Consider the following 26,133-nt stretch of genomic DNA (forward strand, 5'->3'; position numbering starts at 1 on the left):
AAGGGAGTATGAATAACATGGCGCATCTAAAAAGTCAATCAGGTTTTGGGTGGTAGGAAGAAAAACACCCTCCGCAAGGGCCCCCATAACCACCCGCATGAAGATTAACCTCCTCTGTTGCCAAACCTCTGTATGTTGGTACTTACTGCATGAGTTAAAAGAAAGAATAGAATGCAAAGTAAGAAATTTCGGCTTACATTATGGATTCACCATTCATCCTCCTTGAAAACGGGGATTCTGTCCATTTTACATACCGCTACATCCCCCACACCAAGAAGAGTGCCCAGCACACGAAAAAATGGTAGGACCACCTAGCTCCTGCTCCATGCTGTGTGCTAGGCAGCCCAGGACATGTCAGGTGAGCTGATGGGCAGACTCACTGACACTGTGACCTCAGGCATTTCTCCATCTTGGAAGCCTCGATGACTCGCTTTTAATTACACTTAATACTTAGTCTACACATGGGCTTATTATTAAGAGTAAGCATAATAATGTGTTTGATACTTCTTTTTTAATCTGGAAGGTATATGTAAATATAAGCTATGACAATTACCATTGTAGCATTCACCACATTTTTCCTTAAAATAACTGTTTATGTGAATTGTCTCCCTTCCTAATGTGTAATGTTCTTTAGAGCAGGAGCTATGTTTGGGATGATCTTTGCTATTTCCCTAAAATATATCTTGGTATGTTCTAAAAGCAAGTGCTTTGTAAATACTGGTCAAGTCTAGTTGAATATTTCTTCCATCATATTCGTATTTTGACCTTTCCATTTCTAATTATTCAAAGGCTTTGTCAGCTACGGACAGCAATTGAAGCACCAGTAAGGGCATGGAAAATATATTTTGTTTGAAGGGTACATGGAGAGATAAATCAGATTATAGCTAGGAATTACATTACATTGAAACTTTTTCCTAAAGGGAAAGAAGACTTGAGGTTCTTTGGTTTTAAATACACAATTTAAGTGGAGAAATGTTTTATTCGTCATCAAGATACAGCCAACTGAGTTTCTGATTTCCTAAGCCTGTCTCCCTGAGTTGGTGAGACAGGACCTTCAAAGGGACAAGGGGAGGCATGAGGCATCTGTGAGGGAAGGATGCAACTGTGTCTTCACCTTCAAATGCTGCAACTGCCTCTACTTGCTCTCCAACACTAGCGGAGAGACGGGGAAAACTGCCTGTCTGTCAGAGAGGTTTTCTGAGGGCTCTAAAGTGTGAAGAAATCCAGCCTGAAGTGATCTGCGACTGCAGCTGGGCCTGCCTTCTCAGATTCCTACGATAAGAGCCATCATTTCTGGAAAGCAGCCTCCCTCCTAAGCTCCATGCTAAGCACTTTACTTTTTTATTCTTTAATTTAAACCATATGAAAACCCTATGAAGTGAATATATTTTCATTGAGCAAGTGAGAAAACAGGCAGAAAGAAGTTAAATACTTGGCCAAGACAACAGAGCTGGCCTGTGATACACATGGGATTCAAATAAAGACTCGAGAAAAAGTGTCGTCTTGTGCTCCAACCACTGAGCTCTTCCCTTCTGCTTTAAGACTCCCTATTACCAGAAAGTCTTTCTTTCCTTTCCTCTCTGAGCCCAGATGGAAGTTCTCGCCTAAACTTTCTCCTGCCCTGATTTTCATGCAGTGGCAACATGTGATGAATAAGACTGGTGACCATGCTGAGACCATGACTAAGCATCACTGCCACCTGATGGCAGCAAAGCTTAATTCTGGGCAAAAGGCATTCATAGAAAAAATGTTAAATTTACAAATTCAAACTCAGGATATGAGTAACAGATATTAATACTTTGGCATACATAGTTGTGGGCTTTCCAGTGGCCCTAGTGGTAAAGAACCCACCTGCCAGTGTGGGAGACATTAGAGACACAGGTTTGACCCCTGGGTCGGGAAGATCCCTGGAGGAGGGCATGGCAACCCACTGCAGTTATTCTTGCCTGGAGAACCCCATGGGCAGAGGAGCGTGGTGGGCTACAGTCCATGGGGTCACAGAGAATCGGACACGACTAAAGTGACTTAGCATGCAAACATAATTGTAAAACAAGCTTTGAATATGTACCCTAATTTTAAAGAATCCACTCATTTGGCAACATCAACTATTCAAAATTTAACCAGGAAGTTAAAAAAAAAAATAGCCTTCAAGGGTTCAAAATGGGTGTTTACAGTGCTTTACAGAATTAAATATTTCTTTTATCTGTGTTCATCCTAATATGTTGCTTAAAGTGCTAAATAAGGTTTATTATGATAATTTTAAGTAGTTATTTGTTATCAGTGTAACTATGCTTATTATAGTTATTAAAATTAATTATAAAGGAAAATTATTTTATTAAATATTATTCAATAAATAATTAAATAGTATTCATTATTAAATATATTATTAAATACAATAATTATTTAATAATTATTTAGCAAATAATTAAAATATATTTTATTATTAAATATGTTAAAATTATTAAATGCAATACTTATATTTTATTAAATATATTAAATATAATATTTTACTAAATAATTTTAAAGTATTAAAATATTTATTTATTAAATATGTATTAGAATATATTTTATTATCATAAATACAATATTATTGTGTTAAATATAATATTTATGAAATACTTTTATATCAAAATGTGTTTTAATATGTTATTAAAACATAATATTTTATTAATATTTACTAAATAATTTTATATATCCACATCCAAGTTAAAGTCTAATCATTAGTGTAGAGTCTAAATATGTGATGTATTATTTATGTTGCCTTGAAGAAAGAACACATCTCACAAATGTTTACTGAACAAATATTCTTTACATTCTTGTATTACGCTCACAGTAGGATACTTTAGAGTCCACTTTTTATACAAAACTGATTTATACTTATTATTAGATAAAATTTTAAGTGATTTAAGTTATTTGGTTTCCCACTCCACAGTACATTAAAAGAGCAAATGAACCAAGGGAAAAGGAGAGTTACTGAATATAGATTGTGTACAGAGGCATTAAGTGTATGTTAAGTATATGAGGCCAAAGAAACAACTTGATGCTGAAACAAAAATGCCTCCCTACACAAGGTGCATAATGGTAACTAACTCATTTTCAAAAGGCTAACTTAGGTTCTGTACACTCTACTTCAGAAGGTAGGGAACCATGAGGAACATTACAAAGTATCCATGTAAAATGATCAGAAATAATTTAAGAGAAAATCAGCCCTTTAAAAAGCACATATTGGATAAAAACAAAGCTGCCTTTTTGTTAGACTTATTTCCTGAAAACCCCTTCATGGATCACTGCCTTGTCATGGTGAAGAGACTTACGTAACTCAATGAAGATATGAGCCATGCCAAGCAGGGCCACCCAAGACAGAGAGGTCACAGTGGAGGGTTCTGACAAAATGTGATACACTGGAGGAGGAAATGGTAAACCACTCCAGTACACCTGCCATGAAAACCCCATGAACTGTACAAAAAGGCAAAAAGATATGACACCGAAAGATGAGTCCCCTAGTTCGGAAGCTGTCCAATATGCTACTGGCAAAGAGCAGAGGACAACTACTAATAGCTCCAGAAAGAAGGAAGGGGCAGGGCCAAAGTGGGAACAACATTCAGCTGTGAATGTGCCTGGTGATGAAAGTAGAATCTGATGCTGTAAAGAACAGTACTGTATAGGAACCTGGAAAGTTAGGTCCAACAATCAAGGTAGATTGGATGTGGTCAAGCAAGAGATGGCAAGAGTAAATAAACACTGACATCTTAGGAATCGCTGAACTAAATGGACAGCAATGGGTGACTTTAACTCAGATGACCATCATATCTACTACTGTGGGCAAGAATCCCATAGAAGTAATGGAGTAGCCCTCACAATCAACAAAAGAGTTTGAAATGCAGCACTTGGGTGCAATCTCAAAAATGACAGAATGATGTCTGTTCGTTTCCAAGGCAAATCATTCAACATCACAGTAATTCAAATCTCCGCCCCAACCACCGCTGCTGAAGAAACTGAAGGTTGATCAGTTCTATGAAGACCTAGAAGACCTCCTAGAACTAACGTCAAAAAAAGATGTCCTATTCATCACAGGGGTCGCAAAGAGTTGGACACAACTGAGTGGCTAAGCACAGCACAGCATTCATCAGAGGGGATTGGAATGCAAAAGCAGGAAGTTAAGAGATACCTGGAATAATAGGCAAGTTTGGCCTTGGAGTACAAAATGAAGCAGGGCAAAGGCTAACAGAGTTTTGCCAAGAGAATGCACTGGTCATAGCAAATACCCTTTTTCAACAACACAAGAGATGATTTATACATGGAAATCACCAAATAGTCAATAGGAAAATCAGATTGATTACATTCTTTGTAGCGGAAGATGGAGAAGCTCTATACAGTTAGCAAAAACAAGACCTGGAGCTGACTATAGCTCAGATCATAAGCTTCTCATAGCAAAATTCAGGCTTAAACTAAAACAAGCAGGGAAAACTGCTAGGCCAGCCAGGAACAACTAAAATCAAACCACCTATGAATATACAGTGGAGGTGACGAATAGATTCAAGGGACTATATCTAGTAAAGAGGGTACCTGAAGAACTACGGACAGAGTTCCCTAATATTCTACAGGAGGCAGTGAACAAAACCACCCCAAAGAAAAAGAAAAGCAAGAAGGCCAAGTGATTGTCTGAGGAGGCTTTACAAATAGCTGAAGATAAGTGAAAAGCAAGGGAGAAAAGAAAATGCACACCCAACCAGAAAACAGAGTTCCAGAGAATAGCAAGGAGAGACAAGAAGGCCTTCTATGGACAATGCAAACAAATGGAGGAAAACACCAGAAGGGGAAAGACTAGAGATCTCTTTAAGAAAATTGGAAATGTCAAAGGAACATTTCATCCAAAGATGGGTACAATAAAGGACAGAAATAGTAAAGACCTAATAGAAGCAAAGAGACCAAGAAGAGATGGAAAGAATACCCAGAAGAACTGTACAAAAAATTTCTCAATGACCTTGATAACCACAATGGTGTGGTCATTCACCTAGAGCTAGACATTCTGGAGTGTGAAGTCAAGTGGACCTTAGGAAGCACTGCTTAGGAAGCACTAAATGTCAATAGAGTTAGTGGAGATGATGGAATTCCAGCAGAGCTATTTAAAATACTAAAAGATGATGGCTATCAGAGTGTTGCACTCAATATGTCAGCAAATTTGGAAAACCTAGCAGTGGTCGCAAAACTGGAAAAGGTCAATCCTCATCCCAAATAGCAAGAAGGGCAGTACTAAAGAATGTTCAAACCACCAGACAATTGCACTCATCTCCCATGCTAGTAAGGTTATGCTCAAGCATTATGTGAACCAAGAACTTCCAGATGTCCAAACTGGGTTTAGAAAAAGCAGGGGAACCAGAGATCAAATTGTCAACATTTGCTGGATCACAGAGAAAGCAAGGGAATTCCATAAAAAAAATCTACTTCTGTTTCATTGACTAAAGTCTCTGACTGTGTGGATCATAACAGACTGTGTTAAAGAGATGGAAATACCAGACCACCTTCTACCTGTCTCCTGAAAAACCTGTATGCGGGTCAAGAAGCAACAGTGAGAACTTTGTATGGAATGACCAACTGCTTCAGGATTGCGAAAGAGTATGACAAGGCTGTTTACTGTCACCCTGTTTATTCAGCTTACACATAGAGTGCATCATGAGACATGCTGGGCTGGATGAGTTACAAGCTGGAATCAAGATTGCCAGGAGAAATACCAACAACCTCAGATATGTGGATGATACCACTCTAATGGCAGAAAGAGAAGAGGAACTAAAGAAACTCTTGATGAGGTTGAAGGAGGAGGGGGAAAAAGGCAGCTTAAAACTAAACATTAAAAAAACTAAGACTATGGCAACTGGTCCCATCACTTCACGGCAAATTAGAAGGGGAAAGGTGGAAGCAGTGACAGATTTCCTCTTCTTGGGCTCTAAAATCACCGTGGATGGTGACTGCAGCCATGAAATCAGAAGACGCCTGCTCCTTGGCAGGAAAGCTATGATGAACCTAGACAGTGTGTTAAAAAGCAAAGACATCACTTTGCCGAGAGTCTGTATAGTCAAGGCTATGGTCTTTACAGCAGTCATATAGCTGTGAGAGTTGGACCATAAAAATGGCTAAGCACTGAAGAATTGATGTTTTCAAACTGTAGTGCTGGAGAAGACTTTTGAGAGTCCCTTGGACAGCAAGGAGATAAAACCAGTCAGTCCTAAAGGAAATCAAACCTGAATTTCACTGGAAGGACTGATGCTTCTGGAGACGAAGCTCCATTACTTTCACCACCTGATTAGAACAGCCGACTTACTGAAAAAGACCCTGATGCTGGGAAAGATTGAAGGCAGAAGAGAGTGACAGAGAATGGGATGGTTGGATGGCATCACTGACTCAAATGAACATGAGTTTGAGCAAGCTCTGGGAGATGGTGAAGGACAGGTAAGCCTGGCGTGCTGCAGTCCATGGGGTCACAAAGAGTCAAACATGACTGAGTGACTGAACATGTACGTATGTGTATGTGTGTGTACTGACAATGGAATATTACTCAGCCATAGAAAAGAATGAAATAATGCCACTTGCAGCAACACGGATGCACCTAGAGATTATCATACTAAGTCAAGTAAGTCACAGAGAAAGACAAATACCCAATGATATCACTTATATGTGGAATCTAAAATATGACACAAATGAACTTATCTATGAAACAGACTCACAGAGAACAGACCTGTGGTTGTCAAGGAGGAGGAGGACAGGAGGAGGGAAGAACTGGGAGTCTGGGATTCATAGATGCAAACTATTATATACAGACCAAATAAACAAGGCCCTAATGTATAGCACAGGGAACAATATTCAATATTCTGTGATAAACCATAATGGAAAAAGGAAAACAAAAAAAACAGGAACTAAAACAAAAAGGTATTCTTTCCATAGCCAGAGGCAGGTTGAACCTGCCTCGAGGGAAGACAGGCTAGATTTCAGCTCCCACTCCCCCTAGCAGAATCTTCTTATTTAGGGAAAGGCCTAAGTGTTCTCAGGTGACACAGGGGTAAAGAATCTGCCCGCCAAGCAGGAGACACACGTTTGATCCCTGAGTTAGGAAGATCCCCTGGAGAAGGTAATGGCAACCTATTCTAGTATTCTTGCCTGGGAAATCTCATGAAAGAGGAGTATGGCAGGCTACAGTCCATGGGGTAGCAAAGAGTCAGACGTGACTTGGTGACTAAACCACTACTACCACCCAACCCTGTTAATCAATTGGAGAACTTTAAAAAATCTATCCATGTCTGGGCCCCATTTAGCACTGGTAATTTTTAAAGTTCCCAAGATGACTCTAATACACAGCCAAAGTTGAAAAGCACTACTTAACTTCACTGAGACCAGAACAGAGAAACTGGTATTCGATTGACCCTACTGAAAACAACTTACAAAACTGGACAAAATACATGGAGCAACTGCTTCAAGCCCTGAAAAACACCCACTGGACATGCAAAGAAGTGGGAAAATGTACCTTATAATCAAGAGATAAAAGCAGTTTGTTGAAGTAGATTCCACAATAACCCAGATGCTAGAATTAGCAAGCAAGAATTAAAAAAAAAAAAAACTTAAAACTAAAGTTTTTTTTTTTTAAAGAGCAGTTTTAGAGAAAAACTGGTCAGAAAGTATAAAAAGTTCCAAGTATACACCAACCCCCCAAGTTTTTCCTATTATTTGTGTCTTGTATTTGTTATAATTTGATGATGTTCAGTTGCTAAGTTGTGTCCCACTCTTCTGCCACTCCATTGATTGTAGCCTGCCAGGCTCCTTGGTTCATGGTGTCTTCAAGGCAAGAATACTGGTGTGGGCTGCCATTTCCTTCTCCAATAATTTGATGCATTTGTTATAACTGATGAACCAATGTTGACACATCATTAACTAAAATTCATTATTTCATTAAGGTTCACCCTTGGTATTGTGCATGGCATGGGCTTTGACAAATGTATTAAAGACAAATATCTACCATTACAATATCATAGAGAACAGTTCCACTTTCCTAAAGATCTCCCGTGCTCCACCCACTTGACTCTCTCCCAATTCCCCTGAGCCCCGGGCAACTACTGATCATATCTTTAGATTTTCGCTTTCCAGAAAGTCATACAGTTGGAATCATATAGTAAGTAACTCTCTTCAGATTGGCTTCATTTAGCAAAAATATATTTTTAAGGTTTTTCTATGTCTTTTAATGGTTTGATAGCTCATTTCTTCTATTTCTGAAAAAAAATTCCCTTATATGGATAAACAAAGGTTTATTTACTCACCTGATGAAGGACAGTTTGGTTCAGGTTTTGGCAATTGTGAAAAAAGCTGCTATAACATATGTGCAGGTTTTTGTGTAGACCTAAGTTTCAATTAATTTGGGGAAAAAATGAAAAAGCATGATAGCTGGATTGTAATGTAAGAGTATGTTTGGATTTGTATGAAATTGCCAAACCATCTTCCAAACTGGCTGCACCATTTTGCATTCCCAACAGCAATGAATGAGAATTCCTGTTGGGTCCCCATCCTTATCAGTATTTGGTGTTGTCAGTGTTTTTGATTTTAGTCATTCTTACAGGTATGTATGGCATCTCATTGTTTTAATTTGCAATCCTCTAATAATGTAAGTTGGGAATTTTCCTTCCCCAAGTGAATGGCTAGAGAGGGTTGGAATTGGGTCCTCCAGGTCAGCTGGGCTCCAGAAAGACAGCTTCTGAGGAGGAAGGTCTTGTTAAGAAGGACAGAATGTTCTGAATGTATCTACAAGTGACTATTTCCACCTCTCCCTGCAAGAGGGGATTTCTTTGATCATCATTATGCAAATCTGGTAGGGTTCCTCGAGCTAAAACTCATAGAAGTGTGGGTATCCCCTAAGACTGGGCCCTCTGGAGTTGCTCTCTCAAACTTGTCCACACCGAGTCTCCAGAAATTTGTCAATTCCAGTGTAAGTTTTGCTCCCCTGGTACTGTTCTGTTCATGGATATGTTTCTGCTTTAGCAAGATGTGATTCTCTGTAACTGGCTCTCTCTCTTTCCAGTTGGGGGGAGGTGGGCAGAAGTTTATCATGTGGCCTCAATTCTCAAATGAATATAAAAAGATGTGTTGACATTTGGTTTCTTCAGCTCTTTTCTTGTTGGTAGAAAGGAAGTGATGAAGTCTAGGTCTCTTACAAACCAGATCAGAAACCAGAAGTCCATGCAAGTACTTCTAGGCAATAATTATACACTACCAAATGACTGAGAGTAGCTGATCATAATGAAGGAAGAGATGAGGAACCTCAGCAGAAAAATGAAACCATTAAAAAAAAATACCAAGGGGAAATTTTGAAAGTAAGAAGTATAATATCAGAAATGAAAATTTTACTAAGTAAGATTTAGACCAGATCAGACACTACAGAAATGAGTTAGTGAATTCAGAGATAGAATAACAAAAATTATTCACTCCAAACAACATGGAGAAAAAGAACTAAAGACCTCAAAATATCAAAAGTGTAACATAAGTGATATGAGAGTGCCAGAGAGAGAGTGGAGAGAAATACTAGGGCATAAAAAAATGTATAGTTATGGCTAAAATTTTGATAAAAATATCACACTGTGGACCTGAGAATTAAAGCAAATCATAAGGAAGATAAACTAAGAAAAGAAAAGACAGATCAGAATTAAATTGCTAAAAAACAAAGATAAAGAGAAGACCCTAACAGTAGCTGGAGGAGAGCAGCAGTATAAATCAGTGTCCCCGACTTTTTGGGCAGCAGGGAGGGACACGTTTAGTGGAAGACAATTTTCCATGGAAGGGGGTGGTGGTGGTGGTTTTCAGGTGACTCTCGTATGGGGAGCACACCCTAGAGCCCTTGCAGGCACAGTTTCACAGTAGGGTTCATGCGCCTATGAGAACCTCACGCCACTGCTGGCCTGACGGGAGCCGGAGCCCAAGAGGTACCGTGAGTGGCGGGAGCTGTAAACGCAGCAGCAGCTCTGCGCACTGCTTGCCCCTCACCTGCTGCTCTGTAGGCCCGTCCGCGGCCCAGGGGCTGGGAACCCTGATACCAGTGACTGATTTAATATCACAGAGTATGGAGGACAGACGACAACGGGATGTCTTTAAAACAGCAAAGCAGAGAGGGAAAAAATGGCAATCTAGAATATTGATTAAACATCCCTATGAATCAACATGACCCAATTTAGATTTATAATATACTATACCTATAAGTTTAGCAGAGTCATAGGATATAAAGTCAATACACAAAAATCAATTGTACTTTTATACTCTAGTAACAGCCTTTAAAAAAATGAAATTAAAAGACCATTTATAACATCATATAATATAATCACATAAAAAGCTTATAAATAAATTTAAGAGACTGAAAACTACAAAACACTTCTGACAGAAATTAAAGAAGACCTAAGTAAATGGGGAGCCAGGCCATGTTCACAGATTGGCTCAATATAATTAAGGGGAAAATTCTGTCTAAATTGATTTATAGATTTTATTTAAACTAAAATTCCAGCATTATTTTTTTTCAGACTTTAAACTTTTGTTTTGTATTGGGTATAGTATAGCCAATTAACAATGGTGTAGCAGTTTCAGGTGAACAGAGAAGGGAATCAGCCATTTATACACATGTATCCATTCTCTCCAAATCCCTCTCCCAACCAGACTGGCATGTAATGCTGAGTAGAGTTCCATGTGCTATACAATAGGTCCTTGTTGGTTATTCATTTTAAATACGGCAGTGTGTTCATGATCTTCCAAACTCCCTAACTATCCCTTCCCCCAGGCAACCATAAATTCGTTTTCTAAATCTGTGAGTCTCTTTCTGTTTTGTAAGTAAGTTCATTTGTATCATTTATTTTTAGATTCCACATGTAAGGGATGTCATATGATATTTATCCTTCTCTGTCTGACTTACTTCACTCAGTATGACATGGTCTAGGTCCACCCATGTTGCTGCAAATGGCATTATTTCATTCTTTTTAATGGAGGAATATTCCATTGTATACACATACCACATCTTTTTTTAAAAAATTAATTTATTTTAATTGGAGACTAATTACTTTACAATATTGTGGTGCTTTTTGCCATACATTGACATGAATCTGCCATGGGTGCACATGTGTCCCCCATCCTGAACCCCCCTCCCACCTCCCTACCCATCCCATCCCTCTGGGTCGTCCCAGTGCACCGGCCCTGAGCACTTGTCTCATGCATCCAATCTGGACTGATGATCTGTTTCACATATGGTAATATACATGTTCCAAAGCTATTCTCTCAAATCAACCCACCCTCGCATTCTCCCACAGAGTCCAAAAGTCTGTTCTTTGTATCTGTGTCTCTTTTGCTGTCTCACATATAGGGTCATCATTACCATCTTTCTAAATTCCATATATATGCATTAATATACTATATTGGTGTCTTTCTTTCTGACTTACTTCACTCTGTATAATAGGCTTCAGTTTCATCCACCTCATTAGAACTGATTCAAATGCATTCTTTTTAATAGCTGAGTATTGTAGACGTACCACAGCTTTCTTATTGTGTATTGTGTATTGTGTAGACGTACCACAGCTTTCTTATCCATTCACCTGCCGATGGACATCTAGGTTGCTTCCATGTCCTGGCTATTGTGAACAGTGCTGCAATGAACACGGGTACACGTGTCTCTTTCAATTCTGGTTTCCTCAGTGTGTGTGCCCAGCAATACCACATCTTCTTTATCCATTCCTCTGTCAATGGACATTTAGGCTTCTTCCATGTCTTGGCTATTGTAAACAGTGCTGCAATGAACACTGGGGTGCATGTATCCTTTCAGATCATGTCTTCCTCCTGATACATGCTGAGGAGTGGGATTGCAGGGTCATACGGTAGCTCTATATTTAGTTTTTTAAGGAAACTTGATACTGTTCTCCATAGTGGCTATACCAATTTACATTCCCACCAACAGTATAAGAGGGTTGCCTACTCTCCATGCCCTCCCCAGCATTTATTTTTTGTCGGTTTTTTGATGATCGCCATCCTGACCAGTGTGAGGTGGTATCTCACTGCAGCTTTGATTTGCATTTCCTTAATAACTAGTAACGTTGAACATCTTCTCGTGTGTCTGCTGGCCATCTATATGTCCTTTTTGGAGAAATATCTATTCAGGTCTTCTGTCCATTTTTTGAGTGCTCTGTTGGTTTCGATGCTGTTAAGCATCACAAACTGTTTGTAAATTCTGGAGATTAACCCCTTATCAGTCACATCATTTGCAAATATTTTCTCCCAATCTGTGGGTTGTCTTTTCATTTTGTTTATTGTTTCCTTTGCTGTGCAAAAGCTTTTGAGTTTAAGTAGGTCCCATTTGTTTTGTTTTTATTTCCATTATTCAGGGAAATGGATTGAAAAAGACATTGCTGTGATTTATACCAGAGAGTGTTCTGTCTATGCTTTCCTCTAGGAGTTTTACAGTGTCTGATCTCACATTTAGGTCTTTAATCCATTTTGAGATTATTTTTGTATATGGTCTATACACATACAAAATGATCTAAATTCCATTTTTTTTTAATATGTAGTTGTCCAATTCTCCCAGCACCATTTGTTGAAGAGACTGTCTTTCCAACATGCCTCCTTTGTCATCAATTAATTGGCCATAGGTGAATGGGATTATTTCTGCATTTTCTATCCTGTTCCATTGATCTATATTTCTAGTTTTGTGCCAGTACCATACTGTTTTGATGACTGTAGCTTTGTAGTATAGTCAGGGAGCCTGATTTCTCCAGCTCCGTTTTTTAAGCTTGCTTTGGCTATTTGGGATCTTTTGTGTCTCCATACAAATTTTGAGATTTTTTTTGGTCTAGTTCTGTGAAAAATGTTATTGGTAATTTGATAGGGATTCTGCTGAATCTGTAGATTGCCTTGGGTACTACAGTCATTTCGACAATATTGATTCTTGCAGTCCAAAAATATGGTGTATCTTCCCATCTGTTTATGTCTTCTTTGATTTCTTCCATCAGTATCTTACAGTTTTCAGAGTACAGGGTTTTTGTACCCTTAGGTAGATTTATCCCCTGGTATTTTATTCTTTTTGATGCAATGGTAAATGGAATTGCTTTCTGAATTTCTCTTTCTGATCTTTCATTGTTAGTGTAGAGAAATGCAACAGATCTGTGTATTAATTTTGTAACCTGCAAATTTACCAAATTCATTGGTGAGTTTTAGTAATTTTCTGGTAGCATCTTTAGGATCTATGTATAGTATCATGTCATCTGCAAACAGTGATAGTTTAACTTCTTTTCCAATTTAGATTCCCCTTACTTTTTCTTCTCTGATTGCTATAGCTAGGACTTCCAAAACTATGTTGAATAAAAGAGGCAAGAGTGGACATCCTGGTCTTATTCCTGATCTTAGAGGGAATGTCAGCTTTTCACTATTGAGTATGATGCTAGCTGTAGGTTTGTCAAATATGGTCTTTATTATGTTGATTTATGTACCCTCTATGTCCACTTTCTGGAGTTTTTAATCATAAATGGGTGCTAAATTTCATCAAAAGCTTTTTCAGCATCTATTGAGATGATCATATAGTTTTTATTATTCAATTTGTTGATGTGGTGTATTACCTTGATTGATTTGTGGATGATGAAAAATGCTTCCATCCCTGGGATGAATCCCACTTGATCATAGTGCAAGATCTTTTCAATGTATTGTGGGATACAGATTGCTAGTATTTTGTTGAGGATTTTTGCAACTATGTTCATCAGTGATACTGGATTATAATTTCTGTGTGTGGGGGGGTATCTTTGTCTGGTTTTGGTATCAGAGTGATGGTGGCCTCATAAAATGAACTGGGGAGTTTTCCTTCTGCAATTATTTTGGAACGGTTTCAGAAGGAGAGGTGCTAACTCTTCTCTAAACATTTGATAAAATTTGCCTGTGAAGTCAGGACCTGGACTTTTTGTTTGTTGGGAGGTTTTTAATAACAGTTTCAATTTCAGGGCTTGTGACTGGTCTGTTCATGTTTTCTATTTCATCTCAGTTCAGTCTAAGGAGACTGTACCTTTCCAAGAACTTGTGCATTTCTTCTAAGTTGTCCATTTCATTGGCATACAATTGTTCATAGTAGTCTCTCATGATCCTTGGTATTTCTATGGAGTCAGTTGTAACTTCTCCTTTTTCATTTCTAATTTAATTGATTTGAATCCTCCCCTTTTTTCCCTTGGTTTCTGGCTAAAGGATTATCAATTTTGCTTATCTTTTCAAAGAACCAGCTTTTAGTTTCATTGATCTTTGAGATTTTTTTCTTTGTCTCTATTTCATTCATTTCTGCTCTGATTTTTATGATTTCCTTCCTTCTGTTAACTGTAGGTTTGCTTTTTCTTCTTTCTCTAATTGTTTTAGGTGTAAGGTTAGGTTGCTTGAGATTTTTCTTGTTTCTTGAGGTAATTGTGTATTGCCATAAACTTTCCACTTATAACTATTTTTGCTGCATCCCATAAATTTTTGACATTGTGCTTTCATTTTCATTTGGCTCTAAGTTTTTTTTTTTAATTTCCTGAGTTTTTCAGTGATTCAATGGTTTCTGAGTAGCATATTGTTTAGCTGCCACGTATTTATGTTTTTTAGAGTATTTTTTTGTGGGTTATTTCTAATCGCAGAGCTTTGTGACAGAAAAAATGATATAATTTTGATTTTCTTAAATTTACCAAGACTTGCCTTGTGGCCCAGCATGTGGTCAATCCTGGAGAGTGTTCCATGTGCATTTGAGAAGAATGTAAAGTCGCCACTTCTGGGTGAAATACTCTATAAATATCAATTAAATCCAACTGATCTAAATTGTCAGTTAAGGTCTGTGCTCCTTTTTAATTTTCTGTCTAGATGATCTGCCCACTGATGAAAGTGGGGTATTAAAGTCCCCCACTATTATTCTGTTACTGTCGATTTCTCTGTTTATATTTGTTAGTATTTGCCTTACATATTGAGGTGCTCCTATGTTAGGTGCATATATAATTGTTATATCTTCTTCTCAGATTGAACACTTGATCATTATCAAGTGTCCTTATTTGTCTCTTATAACAGTCTTTTTTTTTCCATTTATTTTTATTAGTTGGAGGCTAATTACTTTATGATATTGTAGTGGTTTTTGCCATACATTGACATGAATCAGCCATGGATTTCTTTAAAGTCTATTTTGTCTGATGGGAGTATTGTTACTCCAGCTTTCTTATAAATTCACTATATGTGGAACACCTTCTCCCATCCCCTTACATTCAGTCTGTAAGTCTGAGGTGGGTCTCTTGTAGACAACATATCTATGGGTCTTGTTTCTGTATCTACCCAGCCAGTCTTGTCTTTTGGTTGGGGTCTTTAATCCATTTACATTTAAGGCAATTATTAAGGCAATATGTATGATCCCAGAGGTCTCTTAGGCTGTCCTCATTTCTTTTCATTCTTTTTTCTACATTCTCTTTTGTGTCAGTGATTTCCACCATTCTATCTTCCAGGTCACTAATCTGTTCTTTTGCCTCAGTTATTCTGCTATTAATTCCTTCTAAAGTATTGTTCACCTCTGTTTGTTTGTTCTTTAGTTTTTCCAGGCTTTTCGAGATCCTGGATCATCTTCACTATCATTATTCTGAATTCTTTTCAAGAATTTTCAGAATTATTCTGAATTCATTTAAGACCAATAAATCAATATATTGAGACAAAAAAAAAAACCTCCTTGAGAAATATAATTTACCAAAATTGATTGAAAAAGAAATAAAATGTAGGAATAATACTATAACATCTAAATCTAATCATAATGAAATTGAAGACCAGATTGAACACTGGTCTAAAAATTACTGGCTAAAGTTGTGAAAGACAAAGAAAAGAAAAGGAAGAATCAAGATTAAATGAGTTTGAAGAGTTTAAAGGGATGTGATAACTTACTGCAATGTGTGACCCTGAGATTGATCTTGGAAAAGGTTGTCACACGGGGTGTTATTAAGACAACTGACCAGATTTAAAAATGAATCATGGAGTAGGTATCAGTATTTCAGTACAGTTCAGTTACTCACAGTCATGTCTGACTCTTTGCAACCCCATGGACTGTAGCACGCCAGGCCTCCCTGTCCATCACCAACTCCCAGAGATTGCTCAAAATCATGTCTATCGAACTGGTGATGCCATCCAACCATCTCATCTTATCTTCTGTTGTCCCCTTCTCTTCCTATCTTCAATCTTTCCCAGTATCAGGGTCTTTACCAGTGCGTCAGTTCTTCACATCAGGTGGTCAAAGTATTGGAGTTTCAGCTTCAGCATCAGTCCTTCCAATGGATATTCAGGACTGATTTCCTTTAGGATTGACTGGTTGGATCTCCTTGCAGTCCAAGGGACTCTCGAGAGTCTTCTCCAACAACACAGTTCAAAAGCATCAATTTTTCAATGCTCAGCTTTCTTTATAGTCCAACTCTCACATCCATACATGACTACTGGAAAAACCATAGCTTTGACTAGATGGACCTTTGTTGGCAGAGTAATGTCTCTGCTTTTTAATATGCTGTCTTTAACAGGTTGGTCTAGCTTTTCTTCTAAGGAGCAAGCATCTTTTAATTTCATGGCTGCAGTCACCATATGCAGTGACTTTGGAGCCCCCCAAAATAAAGTCTCTCACTGTTTCCATTGTTTCCCCATCCATTTGTCATGAAGTGATGGGACTGGATAACATGATCTTAGCTTTTTGAATGTTGAGTTTTAAGCCAGCTTTTTCACTCTCCTCTTTCACTTTCATCAAGAGGCTCTTTAGTTCTTCTTTGGTTTCTGCCATAAGGGTGGTGTCATCTGCGTATCTGAGATTATTGATATTTCTCTCGGCAGTCTTTAGGCCAGCTTGTGCTTCATCCAGCCCAGCATTTTGCATGATGTATTCTTCATATAAGTTAAATAAGCAGGGTAACAATATTCAACCTTGATGTACTCCTTTCCCAATTTGGAACCAGTCTGTTGTTCCATGTAGGTTCTAACTGTTGCTTCTTGACCTGCATATGGGTATCTTATGAGGCAGGTCAGGTGGTCTGGTATTCCCATCTCTCTAAGAATTTTCCACAGTTTGTTGTGATTCACACAGTCAAAGGCTTCGGTGTAATCAATAAAGCAGAAGTAGATGTTTTTCTGGTATTCTCTTGCTTTTTCAATGATCTAGCAGATGTTGGCAATTTGATCTGTGGTTTCTCTGCCTTTTCTAAATCTAGCTTGAACATCTGGAAGTTCACAGTTCACTTACTGTTGAAGTCTGGCTTGGAGAATTTTGAGCATTACTTTGCTAGGGTGTGAGATGCGTGCAATTGTGCGGTAGTTTGCACATTCTTTGGCGTTGCCTTTCTTTGGGACTGGAATGAAAACTGACCTTTTCCAGTCCTGTGGTCACTGCTGAGTTTTCCAAATTTGCTGGCATACTGAGTGTAGCACTTTCACAGCATTATCTTTTAGGATTAGAAATAGCTCAACTGGAATTCCATTATCTCCACTAGCTTTGTTCATAGTGATGCTTCCTAAGGCCCACTTGACTTTGCGTACAAGGATGTCTGGCTCTAGATGAGTGATCATGCCATTATGGTTATTTGTGTCATTTAAGACCTTTTTTGTATAGTTCTTCTGTGTATTCTTGCCACCACCTCTTAATCTCTTCTGCTTTTGTTAGGTCCCTGCCTTTAGGTTTCTGCCCTTTATTGTGCCCATCTTTGCATGAAATTTTCCCTTGGTATCTCTAATTTTCTTGAGGAGATCTCTAGTCCTTCCCTTTCTGTGGTTTTCCTCTATTTCTTTGCACTGATCACTGAGGAAGGCTTTCTTATCTCTCCTTGCTATTATTTGAAACTCTGCATTCCAATGTGTTTATCTTTCCTTTTCTCCTTTGCCTTTAGCTTCAGTATTAAATGACTTAAAGTTGATCACTGTACTGTGGTTAAGTAAGAGGATATCTTTGTTCTTAGTCAATATGTCCTGAAATATTTAAGGAAAAACTGAGCATAATGTCTGTAACTATCAAAAGGCCCAGAAAAAAAATATATGTGTGTGTCTATTTACATGTGTGCTGTGCTGTGCTTAGTCACTCAGTTGTGTCTGACTCTTTTGGACCCCATGGACTGAACCCCACTAGCTCCTTTGTCCATGGGGATTCTCTAGGCAAGAACACTGGAGTACGTTGCCATGCCCTCCTCCAGGGGGCTCTTCCCAGCCCAGGGATTGAACCCAGATCTTCTGCATTGCAAGTGGATTCTTTACCACCTGGGCCACCAAGGAAGCTCAAGAATACTGGAGCGGGTAGCCTATCCCTTCTCCAGGAGAATTTCCTGATCCAGGAATCGAACTGGGGTCTCCAGAATTGTGGGAGGATTCTTTACCAGTTGAGTGACTGGGAATGTATATCTACTGACAAAAAGAAGGAATGATGAAGCAAATGTGCCAAAATGGTAACCTGTGATTCTGACAAAGAATATATGGGAGTAAGTTTTACTACTTCTGTAATATTTCTGATAGTTCCCTATTTTAGAAACTTTATGATTTTGCCTTTCATGTCTGTTTTTAGTCCATCTGGAACTGAATTTTATATAATTCAGTTATATAATAGCCAATTGTCCCAATATCGTTTATTGAAAATGTCACATCTTCCTTGCTGATCTGTACATATTATGTCCAAATACAGGTGTGTCTCTGTCTGGCTTTCCTCTTGAGTTCCAACGACAAATTAAGACCTCTACTTCATCAAAAGACAGCATGAAGATAGTGGAAAAAACCATGAAATCAGAAAAGACTTATAAAACATTTAACAAAGATCAGTACTTAGAATACACAGAAAACTATTATAAATCAAGAAGAAAAAGAAAACTAATCCAATAGAAAAATGGGCAGCCAGTTTGGACAGGTACTTCACAAACAGGAAATCTACACAGCTAACAGTCATACAAAATGGTGCTCAACTATTACCAAGTCATCAAAAAATACAAATAAAACCAAAATGATACACCATTTTATATCCATCTTGAAAAAGTTTAAAAGTCTGCCAATATTAAGAATTGGGGAGGAGGTGGAGTAAGAACTTTCATATGGTGCTTGTGGGAGTGAAAATCAGCACCACTTTGGAAACCAGGGTAGCATTACATAACAGAATTGACATTATTTGTACCCTATGACACAGCAATCGCTTTCATAGGTAAATACATCACAGAAACTGTTATGACAGGAAATATGTGTAAGAATATTCACAGCAGCTTGGTTTACAGTAGCTATAAATCTGAAATAATCCAAACACTTATCAACAGTAAAATGGACAAATTGTAGGTATATTCAAATGGAAATACAGTATAGCAATGAAAATGAGCAAGCTACAGTTACTAACAACAACAACAAAATAGATTAATCTCCAAAACAAAATCTTGACTGAAAGAAGCACTATACAAAAGAATACACACTGTATGAATCCATTTATGCAGAATTCAGTAATATAGGCTGAATAACGAAAAGAGAAAGGAGGAACTTACTGAGAAGGATGGTGCTTCCTTGTAAATGTCATAAAGGGGTAGAAATTGGAACAAATACACAGAACATGTCTGTGGTATGGACAATACTCTATGTCTTGATCTGGGTGATCGTTAAAAGGGTATGTGCTTTTAACCACTTGTTAAAATGTGCATGTTTTATGAACTTTTCTGATTTTGATTATATATTGTGCTTTGTGTGGTAGCTCAGATGGTAAAGAACCCACCTGCCAATGCAGGAGACCCTGGTTTGATCCCTGGGTTGGGAAGATCCCTTGGAGCAAGGAATGGCAACCCACTCCAGTGTTCCTGCCTAGGGAATTCCATGGAGGGACCATGGGGTCACAAAGAGTTGGACATGACTAAGCAACTAACACTTTCACTTGTGCTTTATAATTAAGAAAAGAAAAACCAAAAAAGAAAAGAAAATACACATGATGTTTTGTGGCACTAATTCAGGAAAATTAATGTGCATACAGAGTACATAAGGAGATAAGGCTGAAAAGACAGAGATTTAACATCTTGAAGCTTCTTGACACAGTAAAATTGTACAAAATTTTCTGCATAGTGTCCATATCAGACCTATAACAACCTGCATGTCTAGATTACTCCCCCAATCCTGCAAAGTTCATAATGTATATCTCTAAATGAGGTGAAGGAAGAAGAGAGGAAAGGAGGGAGTACGAGGTTTGGAGAGACACATTCTGTCTATTCTGAGATGGCTTTTTAGTTCTGGTTTCTTTTTCTTCAGAGATCTAGTGATAATTCCTGTTCCTGGATTCCAAGAGCTATTCTGTATTGTATATTTTATTTCATATAGGTGGTGTCTCTTAGTAGCAAGGGTTATAACTGAGATAGGTCATATACTCAAGTGTATTGTTCTATTATTAACTTTGATAACAATCAAACAATACCACAATGATAGATGTCTTTTTTCTCATTTATGAACATATTAGATAAAAATCAGAATTTTTATTCATAAGAAATTTCTAAAGATAAATGACAGTACTCGTTAAAATGCTCTTATTTTTTTTATAACTTACCCTCAGAGTATGGTGCTCTTGTGCTAGTAATAGTCTTAGTTCCTCATGTAGTGTTATAACTTCCAGAAATTGTCCCCATAAAGCCATTAAAAGTGAGCAAAGTTGTGCAAGATTCATATTTATAAGTTCTGCCAGTTCATCAGGATTTTCTATTTTCTGAAATGACAAGAAAAAAAAACTTAACTACTCTCTGAGAATTACCATAACACGTATATTGTATATTAATACAAAGGCAGATTTTTTAGTTTTAAAATATGTGCATTTGTGCATGCTTGCATGTGTGTGTAGAGAGAGACCAACTGACCAATGGCTTTTTTCCTATCTTGGTAGTTACTCTAGCATTTTTGACAATTTAACTAATATTTCAATATCTGAAAGAATATCAGATATAGTCTAAAGTTACAAATCAGGATTCTATAGAACATGATCAAATCCAAACACTAAAACTAGGAATTTTAAGCACAACAAATCATGATCAAAGTTATAAAATTTTTGAAAAATTGTGAAATCTTTAAATATGATTTATTTTCAATCAGTTAAGTAATTTAAAGGTCATGTGCTCCTCGGAAAGGATTGAGATTCTCTCTAAAGCTGCTCTTCCTTCACATCTCTGCTCCTAGATTTTATTTTGCTCACAGAAACCCTTTCCCAGAGTTGTCAAACACTTCTTTCTTCTTCTTTTCTAACAATTCATGCATCTAATATTTATTAAGCACATTTTACAGGCTAGGGGGCTACATTCTACAGACACCAAGATTAACATGAAAAGCTCACAGTCCAATGAGGAGAGAAAAGTGGGTAAACAAATATATATTTATTATATGTATATATATTATGAATGTTCTAATAGTGATATTTAAGCTGTCCTGTTTATTTAAATATTCATCTTAATTGATGACAGAAATTAAGAGTACTGAATGAGAGGTAGATTTTCTTGAAGGCTTTTAGTTTTCTTGAATTGATAAAGTAAGAACTTCTAAACAAAGAATAACAAAGACTATAAAGCAGAATGATATTTCTCAGAAGGACGTTTTATCCACTAAGGCAGCAGTCAGCTTCTATGCAAATAGTATCTTGATGGAAAAATTTGTCTTTAATTATTAGTAACACTAGGAAATCTACTTTAAATATACACACAGGTGCTGATTTCACTTTCCTACCATAAAGATGGGGGAGGTTGTGTATTCAGACTCAAGTTAACAGCCACTCCCACAGCTCATCTCCACCTGCACACCAACCACCACTACATCTATCTCTCTGGATCAAGTATCCCTGATGTCTAGACCCAACAACAACTGGACAACTATGCTTGGACAATTCACCATGTCCCCATTTATACTCATTATATCTGCACCAGTCCCCTTCTAAAAAACAAATGAAACCCCTAAATGCTGCTCATCATATATGATACTCTCTTTGTTTATACAGACCCCTTTTTAAAGTCTGAAATTCAGCAGGCTTTTCTTCCCTGACCTGAACCAAGCTTCCACTTATCTTCTTAACTCAGAGGACACATAAAACAAAAACTCAGCAAAATAAGTAAGAAGGGGAGGGATCATGTCTTATTCACTTGTGACTGGTAACCAGTACACAGTAGTCACTCAATAGATATGTACCAAACAAATAAATGAATGAATGAATGAATGAATAAGGAATTATAGGCTAAAGATAAGGAAAAAGTTCCCAGAATACAAGGAGAAATACAGAAAATACTGACAAATTCCAAAATTCTAGAATGGAAGCTAACGAGTCAACAGATGATAAACACCAGCTCAACACACACAGAAATTCTACAGAAGGGTTTTGCCTCAGGGATGATGCATAAATATTATTAGAGATAAAGCTACCAAGTTTTTTATGTCTCTTAACACACAGAAGATTAAAATGGAGTATAAATAAGCTGAAACCTGTAGTATGGTTTCAAGAATGAGTTTAATGAAGTTAGCAAAAGAAGACTAGAATTAAGTATTTTACAGTAATTAAAGAGTACTGTGTAAGGCAAGCAATTCTACGCCTGTATAATCTACACACAAGTAAAAATAATTCCCCCCAGAGAGCAAGGCTGTCTAGATACCTTGTATTTATTAACTGTATTTCTCAGGCAGCACGGCATCAAGTTTCTGAGAAAGGACTTTTGGTATTTTCATTATTGGGAAAAGCATCCTATAAACAAATTACCCTTTGGTTTATATAACTCTTTATGATAAGTGTCAAAATAGAAATAATAATTCTTTTTTATATTAAAAAGAAAATTGGAATTAAGTTTGACAAGATTTTTTATATATATAAATGTAGGAATAATAAGACATTTATACTTGTATAATATTTTTAAAAATAAATTCATTATTTTGTTTTATATAGATGTATACCTTTTCATAGCATTCATTAACATTTTTTGACTGAAAAAAATAAAGTTCATTTTAGTATACAGTCTTCAATTATTTTCAGTTACAGAAAGGAAAAAACCAGAACCATATTTTTATGCCACTTTCACTGAATAACACAGTGTGGGCATTTTCCTGTATCATCAAATATTTGTTGAAAGCATCACCTTTAACGTTGCACAATGTTTTTACATTATGAGTATCCCATGATTTGTTTCACCATTGTCTTATCGTTGGGTATTTATTTAGGTTAATGTTTTACAATATCACAAATTACATTATACATGAATTTCTGATTGTTTATTTGGTACGAATTGAGAAGGAATATTTTTTATGGTGTTGGATACATACTGCCAAATTCATCTGTGAAAAAGATCTACAAGGTATGGGAATCTGTATCTCACCATAACTCAACAAAGATTATACTGTTATTTAAAAAAAATCATAGTCATGCAGAACACCAGCTGACAGACGACAGGAGTACCTGACCAGTGGAAAAGAATATATAGAACCACGCAAAACTTGGTAGGACAAAGCGACTACGAGGAAAAACAGGAGTGCTAGTAGGACCAGACCTGCACTCAGTGGCTGGAGGAACTGAAGCAGGGGTCCGATCCCTACATTGGAGCAATTGTCTGAGTCACAGGAGAAACATTTAAGGCTGAGAGTGAAACAGCTGATCTGTGGCAGCCTAAATGGAATGAGAATCAGACAGTCCTTGCTGAAGCCATACATACCCCGGACAGGGATACAGGTCCCCTAGGAAGTGCAGCAGCTGGGAGCTGGAGTTTAGGGATTGTGGAGCAATCAATCCCAGGGAGAGGGTTGCCTGTTGACTGCGGAGGGACAGACCGAGGGGATGTGAGGGAGGATATTGTGGTGGGAAATGCCTGTGGAGGAAAGCCAGGCAGCCATGGAAGCAAGGAGACACTGCTGAGTCATGCGTAGGGGGTTGAGTCATCACCATAGCCTTGCTCTCCCCACCTGCCAGCAACGAGAGCTCAACAATAGAGAGGCTGGCCCATCAAGCCACTGATGCACTGAACTACACAGTAGGACCCCACCCAGGGAGCACCTTTAAGTGCCTGACGCGCCCATCTACAGAGCAGGACTGCAGCCGGGGGGCCCTCTATGTGCCTGAACGGGCAGAGCTGCGGAGAAAGACTGGCCACAGAGCCCCTCTGATTGCCAGCGACAGGAGGCTCGATAAAAGACTCTGAGAGGGCCCTAACTCCTGTGGTGGAGGCAGTCCATGTCCCTGCAAACCAAGCAGCTGCGCCACCTTCACACTCAACTCTCATTGGGGCAGAGCTGCCACAGATCAAAAAAAGTCTTGTGTCTACACACACAGGGTCGCTTTGGTCGTGTCCAACTATTTGTGACCCTGTGGACTGTAGTCTGCCAGGCTTCTCTCTCAGGGGGTTCTCCAGGCATGAATACTGGAGCGTATCGATCAATACAGGTTGCCATACCCTTCTGCTGCTGCTGCTAAGTCACTTCAATCATATCCGACCCTGTGCGACCCCATAGACGGCAGCCCACCAGGCTCCTCTGTCCCTGGGACTCTCCAGGCAAGAATACTGGAGTGGGTTGCCATTTCCTTCTCCAATGCATGAAAGTGAAAAGTGAAAGTGAAGTCGCTCAGTCGTGTCCGACTCTTCGAGCCATACCCTTCTAGAGCACTGTGTTTCCTGCTGTCCTAGCTGCCAACTCCCCTGAGTACCTGGTGCTGCCAGGGCCCCTGTGACCCAAGCAGCTGCACGACTTCTGCACCTGGCCCTCACTGGGGCAGACCCAAGTCCTCCAGGGCAGCCTCAGGAGCAAACCCCAGTGGACTACCCAGTGGCCATCAACAACAAATCTACAAACAATAGATGCTGGAGAGGGTATGGAGAAAAGGGAACGCTCTTGCATTGCTGGTGGGGATGTAAACTGATACAGCTACTATGGGAGACGGTATGGAGATCCCTTAAAAAACTAGGAATAAAATCACCATATGACACAGCAATCCCACTCCTAGGCATATACCCTGAGGGAACCAAAACTGAAAGAGACACATGTATCCCATGGTTCATTGAAGCGCTAGAACATGGAAGCAGCCTAGATGTCCCTAGACAGATGAATGGATAAAGACACAATGGAATATTACTCAGTCATAAAAAGGAACACATTTGAGTCAGTTCTAATGAGGTGGATGAACCTAGAACTTATTATACAGAGTGAAGTAAGTCAGAAAGAGAAAGATAAATATCGTATTCTAACGTATATATACAAAATCTAGAAAAATGGTGCTGAATGATTCATTTACAGGGTACCAGTGGAGAAACAAACATATAGAATAGACTTATGGACATCAGGAGAGGGGAGGAGAGGGTGAGAAGTATGGGAAGAGTAACACGGAAACTTACACTACCATATGTAAAATAGATAGCCAACGGGAATTTGCCAAATGACTCAGGAAACTCAAACAGGGGCTCTATATCAACCTAGCCGGGTGGGATGGGGTGGGAGATGCGGGGGAGGTTCAAAAGAAAGAGGATATATGTATACCTATGGCTAATTCCTGTTGAGGTTTGACAGAAAACAACAAAATTCTGTAAAACAATTATCCTTCAATTAAAAATAAATAAATAAAAAAATCACAGCTAATCTGACAGGTTAAAAATCATGTCAGAATATTTAAATTTTTGCTTCTTTTATAATTAAATTTTTTTTCACATACGTATTAGCATTTTATAACTGGATAACTGGGTGTCTAAGCTATATTAATATTAAAAATGGGATATTACAGGATTTCTTACTGATTTATAAGACCTGTTTAAATATTATTCCATCTTCTGTCTAGTCTATCTACCCTAGTTTATATTCAATTTTATGATGTCCACTTAAATACTGAAATTAAGTATGAGCATGTAAAATTCATTAGTAATATCTGAGTACATATGTGTTTCTTAAAACTTAATATAGATGGAAATAGAGTAAAGAACAAATGTTTTCCTTTATAGCCTCATTCTTTGTGGTATTCTTTTCTATATTATTATTTATAGTTGAAATGTGTATGTGTGTGTGTGTATGTATCCTTTCAAATATTTTTTTCCCATTTATTTTAATTAGTTGGAGGCTAATTACTTTACAATAAATATTTTATATGCAATCTAATCACATAAAAATGATCAAATATTTACATAGCTTTTCTAA

The 26,133-nt window shown here is 37.9% G+C and overlaps 1 protein-coding gene across 6 annotated transcripts in view; it reads right to left on the reverse strand.

Moving 5' to 3' along the window:
* The window catches only part of FAM135A (family with sequence similarity 135 member A), a 75,108-nt gene that overhangs the window by 31,582 nt on the left and 17,393 nt on the right, over positions 1 to 26,133 (reverse strand). For 5 of the 6 annotated variants that reach the window (XM_043439210.1, XM_043439206.1, XM_043439209.1 and 2 more), the window contains one exon: positions 20,552 to 20,707. The exons of the other annotated variant lie outside the window; for it this stretch is intronic. In XM_043439210.1, coding sequence (XP_043295145.1) covers positions 20,552 to 20,707 — 156 coding nt within the window. The remainder of the gene's footprint in view (positions 1 to 20,551; positions 20,708 to 26,133) is intronic. 6 annotated transcript variants of the gene reach the window in all.

Source organism: Cervus canadensis, chromosome 20, assembly GCF_019320065.1.
Source record: "Cervus canadensis isolate Bull #8, Minnesota chromosome 20, ASM1932006v1, whole genome shotgun sequence".
NCBI classification, from domain to species: domain Eukaryota; kingdom Metazoa; phylum Chordata; class Mammalia; order Artiodactyla; family Cervidae; genus Cervus; species Cervus canadensis.